Below are 11,285 nucleotides of genomic sequence, written 5' to 3'. Positions count from 1 at the left end.
ATTAGTGCCTTCATTTTTTTTCTTTTTATCGTGTTACTCTACTTCATTACTACATTCTTTTATCGTGTTACTACTCATTACCACACCAAACTGGTCTTTCCTGTAAAATTCTTCAATGGTCCTCTCTTTTTCCTATATAACAAAATATAAAGCCACGTATATAGCATATCAACTCTTTATAACAAAACTTCTCCGTAGCTATTTAGTCCCATCCATGATCCCTGCTCCCTCGTGCTTTATATTGGACTGCCTTAAGTGCCTAATTATGTGATGGTCTCTCTTCCTTCCATTCCTTTTCATATTCTGTAATATTTTCCAGGACTAACAATGCTCCCAGCCCCTCTTGCTCCAGCTTGTTGATTTCGCAAATTTAGAGTTGGTTCAAACACAGCCTTCTTTGTGAAACTTCTTGTGTGTTGTCAGTCCTGGGAAGTTTTATACAGTGTTGTGAAATTTGGAGTCAGAAGGGTGTTGGGTTCAAATATCACTCAATCACTGTGGTGTCTAGGACAATTCTAGGTACTCACAAATTTTTAGTTCTAAGGAGCCCTTCCTATGTTTCCATTGTACTTTGTACATAACTCCAAGGATAGTCATTGCTTTTAGTTTATATAACTCTTCACTAAGTCATAAGCTCCTAGAGTAGTTGCTCTAGCACACAAAAGAATCATCTGGAGATACTTTTAAAATACAGATTCCTAGGCTCACCCCTAGAGATGCAGTGTATCTAGGGCAAGACCTATGAATTTGTATTTTTTTCCAGATGATTATAATGCTTCTGATTCAGTGACCACACTTTGAGTAGTACTGTCCTAAATGGATATGAACCAAGTCTTTTTCCCGTTGTTACTGTCATAATAAGTGCTCAAAAAAAAATATCTGTTGAAGAATTGATGAGGGAAAGGATAAAAGCCAGTTGGCAAAAATCTGTAAATAAGGTTAGCTCAAAATACTGATTTCTAATTGACTTCATATCAAATGTTTGAATGAAAAATTGGTTTTTGTAGGATATAAACTTTTTAAAGAATACAGATATATAGGGGTAGCCCTGGTGGCGCAGCAGTTTAATGCCGCCTGCAGCCCGGGGTGTGATCCTGGAGTCCCAGGATCGAGTCCCACATCGGGCTTCCTGCATGGAGCCTGCTTCTCCCTCTGCCTGTGTCTCTGCCTCTCTCTCACTCTCTCTGAATGAATAAATAAATAAATCTTTAAAAAAAAAAGAATACAGATATATAAATAAGGTTAATAATTGCTTTTGTTAGCGACCCATACTTTTTTTTTGAAGAGTCTATCTAAGACCTTGTGCAGAAAGTGCTACACTTCCTCTTTTGTTGTCCCATGTCAAACTGTAGACTTAGGAATAGGCAAGGGGGCAGATGAGAACATAAGAAGCAGTAAGGAAGAGGAGAAGCAGGCATTAAAGATGGCAAATTCTAATGAAAGACATATTATATTGAGTACATAGAAATTTTATTCCTGAATGTGTAGGTTAGTATACACTGATTTCCACTTTCTTTTGATTCTACAATATAGGGAGTGATGAGATGCCACAAATTGTATGGTGATAAATAAATCGCATGGAACAACATGACTGGTTGCATCCAGGCCTCTTTTTCATGTCACCCCTCTAAACACATTATTGGCTTCAGTCACAATTACATTGCACTTGTAATTCACAAAATAATTTTACCTATGTCATATCAGGATGCCTTTAACTGCCAGTAACAATATCCAAAATATGAAATGTTTTGGCTCACCTCAAATCTAAAAGGATATTAAGTTTTAGATTTGCCTGAATCCTATTCACGCAGACCCTATTTCCCTGCATTCTCGTGGCTCTGCCAACTAGCATCCTCCATATGTTTACTTTATCCTCAGCTTGCTAACAAGTTCTGGATTTCATATGCATACACTGTGACATCCAGAAGAAGAGATGCTCTCAGGAACCATCAGCAAATCTTGTGTCTCTTTTAATGGAGTTAAGTCATAAGCTGGTCCTTTCCAGTCTTTATCAGAGAAGGTAGAGTTGTCCTTAGATAAAACCAGCCTGCTCCTGGACTCAGCTACCTGGAAGCACATGGGTGTGTGTGGAGGCGGGGATTCTGGAACCTAATCCAGGTTCCAGGATGGAAAGAGTGGAGAATGGATGTTGGGTAGGCAGCCAAAAACATCCATTATATACAGTATTCCAGTCTTTCTTAACAATCACAGGGGTAAGTGGGGCAGGTTTCTTCATTGTACAGATGAGAACGCAAGACTCAGATGGTCTTGAACCTTCTTAGTTCACATCTCCCTTTGTGTCTGAGTAATTTTTTCATGGTTCTGATAGGCCAAAAGAAATACCTAACCATTCTATCTAAATTATTAGGTCCCAACAACTTAAGTATTCACACCTTAACAACTAATTAGCTGTTTGAAAAACCATAATACACATAAATTGAGAGAATTATTTTTATTTCATTTTTGACACACTTATGGGTCATACATGTGTTAAACACTGTAACTTCTCATTCCTTAGGATTGGACACCACTATCATTTTCTGTTCCACATTTATATTCATATAATATTTGCTTCATTGAAAGGATTATAGTACAATCTTTTTTAAGATTTTTCTTATTTTTCTATTTTATTTAATTTTTTTTAAAGATTTATTTATTTATTTATGATAGAGAAAGAGAGAGAGGCAGAGATACAGGAGGAGGGAGAAGCAGGCTCCATGCCGGGAGCCCGACGTGGGACTCGATCCCTGGACTCCAGGATCGCGCCCTGAGCCAAAGGCAGGCGCCAAACCGCTGAGCCACCCAGGGATCCCAAGATTTTTCTTTCTAAAGATTTTATTTATTTATTCATGAGAGACACACACAGAGGGGCAGGCTCCATCCAGGGAGCCCAATGTGGAACTTGATCCCAGGACCCCAGGATCACGCACTGAGCTGAAGGCAGAAGCTCAACTGCTAAGCCACCCAGGGGTCCCTTATGATTTTATTTATTTATTCATGAGAGACACAGTGAGAGAGAGGCAGAGGGAGAAGCAGGCTCCATGCAGGGAGCCCTATGTGGGCCTCAATCCCGGGACTCCAGGATCATGCCCTGAACCGAAGGCATTCAACTGCTGAGCCACCTGGATTATAGTGCAATCTTATGTTCAAAGTGCCATCTACTTCACTGATACTTCATGTGGTGTCTGTTTAACAGATGCTGGTTTTCACTCTGTTTACTATCTTCAAAATTTTAAATCTCCTGAGGCATCCCTTTGTGTTCAGTGTGGTATCCTGGGGCATTTTGGCACACAGTTTGGGAACCATCAGTTTAAGTGATTTGCCTAGGAAGATACTAGTAAGAAGAGGCAGAACAAGAATTTAAATTTCAATATTCCCACTCTGAGTCTTGCTCCTAAACCATTTTAAGGGCCCGTCCCATAAAATTGTGTTCCTCTTGCTCCAGAGACTTTTCACTTGAACTCCTCAAGGTCCAGCAAAGAAAATATGACCCACCCAGAGTCTTTAAAACAGAGATTTATTCTTACACCATAAACAAAAATAATCTCAAAATGGTTTAAAGACCTACATGTGAAACCTGAAACCATAAAATTGCTAGAAGAAAACATAGGTAGTAATTTCTTTGACATCAGCTGTAGAAACATTTTTCTACATATGTATCCTCTGGCCCGGAAAACAAAAGCAAAATTAAACTGTTGGAACTACACCAAAATAAAAAGCTTTTCAACAGCAAAGGAAACCATTAACAGAACAAAAGGTCAACCAATTGAATGGCAGAAGATATTTGCAAATGATACGTCTAGATAAGGGGTTACTATCCAAAATATGTAAAGAATTTATACAACTCAACACCAAAAGAACAAATAATCCAATTAAAAATGGGCAGAGGACCTGAATAGACATTTTTCCAAAGAAGACACACAGATGGCTAACAGACACATGAAAAGGTCCTCAACATCAGTAACATGAGGAAAATACAATTTAAAGCCACAATAAGAATCACAGTTGCTGTCAGAATGACTAAAATAAAAAAATGCAAGAAGTAACAAGTATTGGAGAGGTTGTGAAGAAATAGGAACCCGCATGCACCACTGGTGGGAATGAATGCACACTGGTGCAGCCACTGAGGGAAACATATGGAGGTTCCTCAAAAATTAAAAATAAAATTACCTTATGATCCAGTAATTCTACTACTGGGCATTTACCCAAAGAAAAACACTAATTTAAAAAGATACGCATCCCTGTGTTTATTGCAGCAAAATTTATAATAACCAAGGTATGGTAGCAACCCCAGTGTCCACTGATAATGGATAAAGAAGATGTGCTATGTGTATACACAATGGACTATTACTCATAGAAAAGATGAACTTTTGTCAGTTGTGACCATGTGAATGGACCTCAAGTGTATAATGCAAATTGAAAAAGTCGGAGAAAGACAAATGCCGTGATTTTACTCATGTGGAATTTAAGAAACAACAAAGAGAAAAGACAAAAAATACAGAGATCAAACCAGTGGTTGCCTGAGGGGAGGCAGGTGGGGGGATGGGTGAAATATCAATCAATCAGGAAATGTAATATAGAGAATTTTACCGGTGACAAAAGAGCTGAGAAGACCAGGGGACGTTGAGGCAGGCAATCCAGATATGAGCTACAACAGGGAAGCCAGGACCACTTCTGTGGCTGCAGGCATGATGGGAAAAGCAGTGTAAGGAGAACCTGGAAGTTAAGGTTGCCTGGTGGAAGCCGGACCCACTGTGGAGAAGCAGCCACTGACAGCTCAGGAAGGAGAAAGCAAGGGAAATAACATGATTTCCCTCCTGGCCCCAGTCTTCCCACCAATGCCATCCATTGGCCCAACCTACCTAGAAGCTAGAGAGCAAGGAACCCTGGGAAATGTAGTCTCTTATGATATGTGAGGAGGGGCGAGGAATGGACCTGAACAAACAGGCAGTTTAGGGATACTACAAAATGCAGTGAATGCGCTTTATTTACTCAGTAACTCCTGTAGCAAATATTTTTGAGGACGTACTAGGTGTCAGGTGTCATGTTAGATGCTGGGGATACCAAAATGACTGAAATGAACCTGATCACTGCTCGTAAAGGGATCAGACTAACAGGAGAAATAGAATAAACTCAGAACTATCTAATTATAAAGTGTGTTAAGTGCAATGAAGGGACATATCACAGTGCTATGAGACAGCTATAGATTGGAGAGAGGATGCAACTTCCCGTGGTTTTAGGTCTAGCTAATGGACTCTTGAGGTGTGTGCGTATAGAAACTTGGGTTCAGGAAGACACAGAATATTTATATCTAGAAAAAGTTCGGAAGAAGATATTGAGGCATTCATATTTTGACTGGACACCTGCATCATACAGCTCTATCATCTCAAAGCTGTGTGTGTGAGATCGTGTGTAACAGGGTGTGTATATGTGTGTGCACGACACAGAGAGGGAGAAAGAACAGTACAAAGGGAGATTCCTTTAGACAAACATTCTAAGGAGCCAGAGGGCTCACAGCCACTAATCTCCCTCATGCTTTCCTGACTCCACCCCCTTCCCTCTCATCATAACTTGTGATCTTAGAGGCATGAAAGAATTTGAGCCCCTCCCCCAGCTTGACCATCTCTGTTGGCTGCTCAGCCGGGCTCCATGTCAAATCCAGCTTGGAGCAGAAACCTGAGGTCCACTCAGAAGGTGGTGGGCTTGCAGGCAAGGTTCCTCACCCTGTGGCCATGGGCGGCAACACTGGGCAGCTTGGCATTGATACCTGTAAGTCCCTAGCTGAGGATGACCCCTTTGATCCTGTGGAGCCTCCCAAAAGACCCACGAGCAATCTCATCATGCACAGCATGGCCATGCTTGGCCGGGAGTTCTGCTACGCGGTGGAGGCAGCCTACGTGACCCCAGTCCTGCTCAGCGTGGGGCTGCCCAAGAGTCTGTACAGCACTGTGTGGCTCCTCAGCCCCATCCTGGGATTCCTGCTGCAACCCGTGGGGGGATCAGCCAGCGACAACTGCCAGGCCAGGTGGGGCCGGCGGAGACCCTACATCCTCACCCTGGGCATCATGATGCTTCTGGGCATGGCTCTGTACCTCAACGGGGATGCTGTTGTATCAGGTCAGTGGTCTGTACAGGTGGGCAGGCAGTGGAAAGGGCCCATTGTATGACTCAATAGGAGTAGAATGCAGATTTCTTTATGTGACGTACAATTGGAAATTGATTAGAACGGATTGTCTCTCCTAGATTACAATAAATTTCCACTTTGGAATGACCCAATTCCAAGTTCTGTGGCTGGGGAACCTTTACTTTTAGAAACATCTAGGATGCATTGCTGCTGTTGTTTTATTGTTGTGAGGATTTAAAAATAGAAATATTTTTTAAATCTGTTTTGTGAACTGCAATATTTTTACATGTTTATCAGCTGCAGTGTTCTTTGAGCTTATGCTTTATTTGGTACTTTTGTCAAATTAACCATTTGCCAAATGACTCCATGAATACTTATAATAAATTACCTACATGTCTAAATAAGAGCTAATTTTATTCATAGCTTTATGTAGAGTCTTTTAATGGGTGTAGGGCATCAGCCTGTCAGCTCAAGGGGACATTTTTGCACTGTAAATTCTGGGCAAAAACAAACCTGATGGTAAGGACTTTTTCTTGCCATTAACCAGCCACCAATTCATCAGTAACTGGTGGTAGTACATAAAAAGGTTCATTGAAAGAAGAATTGTTAAAAAATAGCACACATTTCTGTATCATTAACTCTCAGACTAGCAGAATGGATGATAATGAGGCAGGATAGTCAGCTATTATTTGTATATATTTATTTATTTTTATTTTTAAAATTTATTTATTCATGAGAGACACACACACAGAGAGAGAGAGGCAGAGACACAGGTAGAGGGAGAAGCAGGCTCCAGGCAGGGAGCCCTATGTGGGACTCGATCCCGGGACTCCAGGATCATGCCCTAAGCCAAAGGCAGTCGCTCAACCCCTGAGGCAGCCAGGCATCCCTCATTTGTATATATTTAAAAGAGGGCATAAATCCATAAATGTTGGTTATATCTGCAAAATATTCACAAAAACCCCTGATAAGAATAGTTGCCTTTGGGAGGAGGTACTGAAAGACTTTGGATGTAAAAAGTGGAGTGTAGGCTTATTTTTAACTTATTTTAATAAGTTAAAATAAGTTAAATAATAATTAAAAATAAATTAAATAATAATTTTTAAAAATATGTGCATATATTGTTTTATTCTTAAGCGAAACTGAAAACAAGGGAAAACATTCTTTTTTTCTCTAATAGGAGACTGGATGAATGAATTCCAGCACACCCAGAGTGAATATTATTCAGCTGTTAAAAATTGTGCAGCTGCTCTCCATTAAGTGAAATGCAAAGATCTGAGGAGACTTGGTTATAGATAAATGTGTCCGATTGATCCCATTAGTCAGTGCTCAAAGTATGGGTCTCAGAGCCAGGGCATCCTTGGGCATCCTTGGGCAGAGGGTGTTTAGAGATGCAAATGCCCAACCGCACCTCAGACCTATTGGAGAGTCATGAGTCATGGGAGAATAATGGAGAATCATGGGAGACAGAGCCCAATAAATCTGTTTCAACAAGTTGTCCAAGGAATGATTAAGGATGCTGCAGTTTGAGAGCACTGTATTAGGGCACTGGTGTACATTTTTTTCTGTATGTGTTTAAGTACGTAAAGAGATATCTGAAGGATGGCCATCAGTGGGGGCTGGGATGAAGCATTTCCCTCGACTTTTCTAGATTATTGGAATGGTTTATAATAAGCCGTTTACAAGAATTTTTGAAACAACTTTTTAAAATGAGATATGATTTAAAATTCATACAACTCAGTGCTGTATCAGTATATCCCAAGGTAGTACAACCATCACCAACCACTATCTAAAGCTACCACATTTTATCACCCTGAAAAGAAACCCAGTAACCATTAGCAGTCACCTCCCATTCTCTCCTCCCCATCGGGACTAAGCAACCCCTCAATCTACTTCCCATCTCTGCAGATCTACCTTTTCTGGCATTCACATTGTGTAATTTTTAAAACCTGAAAAAATAATGAAGCCATTTTTATTTGGAAAAGCAAAGGGAGGTAAATTGATGACAAGGCCTTTTGGTGAAAATAAAAATGCAAATCCTTCTAATGCAGGATTAGGTGATGTATGTTTATTTCCTTTTTAGCCTTGATTGCTGATCCAAGAAGGAAGCGGATTTGGGCCATAACCATCACAATGATAGGTGTAGTTTTCTTTGATTTTGCTGCTGACTTCATTGATGGGCCCATTAAAGCCTACTTATTTGATGTCTGCTCTTATGAGGATAAGGAGAGGGGCCTCCACTACCATGCCTTCTTCACAGGTAGGGAATATTCCAGAAAATCTTTCCTTAAGCTCACCAGACAGGGAGGCACTTCCACTAAAGCCAGCCAGTGTCTATACGCGTCAGAGTTTTTGAATGAAAGAGTCTGTTGATGGAGTGCTCCCATCACGCGGCTCTGTCTTTCAATGCATTTCTCTAAACAAATCAGCTTGTGACTGGGCTCTGGAGGTTTTGCAAAGGAAGTTTACATAAGAGCTTTCTGAGGAATCATTTGTGGAGACATTTACAACTGCAATGAAAAGGGGCCCTTGTGCACTTTACTTTTTTTTTCTTTTTTAAAATCAGTAATGTAGCATCAGCATTACTTAGGAACTTGTTAAAAATGCAGCTTCCTGGGCCTCTCTCCTCCAGTTATTTTGGTTCAGTGGGTTTGAGATGGGACCCAGAAGTCTGCATTTTTAAAAGGATCCTGGATGATTCTGTGGCAAGTTTCCTAAGAACTGCATTTAAACGCAAAAATAGAAACAAACCAAGCAAATTCAAACAAACTTAAACAAACCCCATTAGTCCTTAGTTATATAAAAAGTTGGCATTTCCTCAACCTCCTGGTTTGAAAAAGGCCATGCCAGGACAATGAGGGCTCTCTTTGATTCTTGGGGCTGTTGCCGGCTTCCTTTGGTTGCTGTTGGGTCATTCATTTAAAACGATGCTAGCAATATTCAATATGTATTTATAGAGCACCAGTCAGGAACCCCCTGGGGAAAGGGGTTATACAGAAGATTATAGTACCATTCTGGCCTGGAAGGGGTTTTATATATAGTTGGGGGTGGGGAGGATCTATCAATCCACCTTATTTGATATCTTTAAGGCCCAACCAAAATATTTATTTTGTCTTGATATATTGTCTCCGTTCATAGCCAGGTAGGTCCCATGAGAAGCAAAATCTTAAGTTTATGTTTCCAGTGCCTGCGCATGGAAGCCTTTGGGGTCAATATTCGTTGTTTGAACAAACATTTGAATGGTAGCCTCTGGAAGCAGAGGCTGCCCAGGCAAGAGAGTAGTTCTTCCCTGCTTCAGGGAAAATGGAGGAGCCCATCCAACCTAACACATTGAGAATTTTATTGCTCTAATGTACTTTGGGCAGTGTGGCCACCCTTTCCCAGGTCACGTCATGTTTGTCCTGGCCAACCAGTCTCTCCCGTGCTGCCCCTGTTATTAGAAGGCTGAATTTGGTATTTGGGGGAACTTTTCAAAGGCTAGCACATTAGGTAATATTTCTATGAGTTTGAGAAAATATTGTGTTCCCAGGGGCAGAGGCCAGGTCTGTTTTACTCATTGCATCCCTTTTCACCTTTTGCGCAGCCTGGCACATCATACACAAGTGCTCAGAATAAATATTAATGGAAAAAACAAAGGAGGCTGCCCTTTTCTGTTCCAACTTCCAAATTGCCTTCCCCCTTTCTCCCTTTGGAAATCAAGGCTGCTTGGAAGCTTTCCACCCATTTCCTGAGGAGAAGAACCACCACCCCCCCCTTCTCCTAAATTGCAGGCAAACAACTTCTAACTTGGTCAGGGACTCTACCGACCCATAAAGTAATCAAAAGAAAAGTTTATTAAGTGGATGAAGATAGAGGTATAGACACATTGTGTAACTCCAGCAGGAAGAGATGGTGGAGGCTACAGTTCATCTCGTCCATATCCTGAACTTCATTGCCCTGGGGCTGGTGTCATCTGCTTGGGCTACCAAAGCACAATACCACAGACTGGGTGCTGAAACCACAGAAATTATGTTCTCACACTTTTGAAGGCTGGAAGTCCAAGATCACGATGACTACAGGGTTGGTTGGTGAGACCTTACTTCTTGGTCTTTACCTGGCCATCTCCTCACTCTGACCTCACAGGGCCTTTCCTTTGTGCACACGTTCCTAGTGAGTCTTATCCAATTTTAAATACCAGTCCTGGGGTGCCTGGGTGGCTCAGTCGGTTAAGTGTCTGCCTTTGGCTCAGGTCATGATCCTGGGGTCCTGGGATTGAGCCCCGCATCAGGTGCCCTGCTCCACAGGGAGTCTGCCTCTCTATCTCCCTCTGCCCCTACCCATTCACCCCTGCTTGTGTGCTCTTTCTCTCTTTCAAATAAATAAATAAATAAATAAATAAATAAATAAATAAATAAATAAATAAATAAATAAAATCTTGGAAGAAAGAAAGAAAGAAAGAAAGAAAGAAAGAAAGAAAGAAAGAAAGAGAAAGACACCAGTGCTATGGTTTAGAGCCCCACCCTCATGACCTCATTTAACCTTAATTACCTCCTAAAGGCCTTTTCTCCAAATGTGTCGTCACACTGGGGCTTCAGCATTTGTCTCTTTTAAAGGAGAAAGCAAAACTCCCACAAGACTTCTGCTTGTGTCTCATTGGGCAGAATTAGGTGGCATGAACACCCAGAGGCCCAGGGGGTTGGAAAAGTGAGGGTTTAGAGGAGGGTGAGAGAGGTAAATCCTTAAATTGAATTTTAATTCTGTTAGCTAGGAGGAAGGGGTAATTATTATGGAATAGGCCAAAGTTGGTAGTTATCACATAGAATGCAAACACAATCGAGTACTAGCCTAATGAGAACAATTAAAGGCCAAGACAAGAAAGAATTTACAAAGCCCAATCTATTGATGAATAATCAAGAGGTAATTGTATTTTAAAATTATACTGCAGTTCACATTGTTATCTGATCACATTTATTATAATACTATTCATAGGCTCCCCTGTATTCTAATTCAGTATGTATTTATTTTCTTTTTACAAGATTTTATAAACTACACAATTTGTAAAAATATGAGGGTTTACCTCCCCATGGCTTCTAACCCATTGCCTTCTTGGTAGCAGGTACTTAGAAATGTTAGTTGTGTAAAAGGAGACTCTTGGTTTCATAACCCTGCTTATATTTCATGC

The 11,285-nt window shown here is 40.9% G+C and overlaps 1 protein-coding gene across 2 annotated transcripts in view; it reads left to right on the top strand.

Moving 5' to 3' along the window:
• Positions 1 to 77: 77 nt before the first annotated feature.
• Positions 78 to 11,285, top strand: part of SLC45A2 (solute carrier family 45 member 2) — a 32,409-nt gene continuing 21,201 nt past the window's right edge. For both annotated transcript variants that reach the window (XM_055325032.1, XM_055325031.1), the window contains exons 1-2: positions 78 to 6,117; positions 8,208 to 8,384. In XM_055325032.1, coding sequence (XP_055181007.1) covers positions 5,733 to 6,117; positions 8,208 to 8,384 — 562 coding nt within the window. In that variant the 5' untranslated portion in view covers positions 78 to 5,732. The remainder of the gene's footprint in view (positions 6,118 to 8,207; positions 8,385 to 11,285) is intronic.

Source organism: Nyctereutes procyonoides, unplaced genomic scaffold (assembly GCF_905146905.1).
Source record: "Nyctereutes procyonoides isolate TBG_1078 unplaced genomic scaffold, NYPRO_anot_genome, whole genome shotgun sequence".
NCBI lineage: Eukaryota > Metazoa > Chordata > Mammalia > Carnivora > Canidae > Nyctereutes > Nyctereutes procyonoides.
This window is presented reverse-complemented; position numbering and strand designations above follow the sequence as displayed.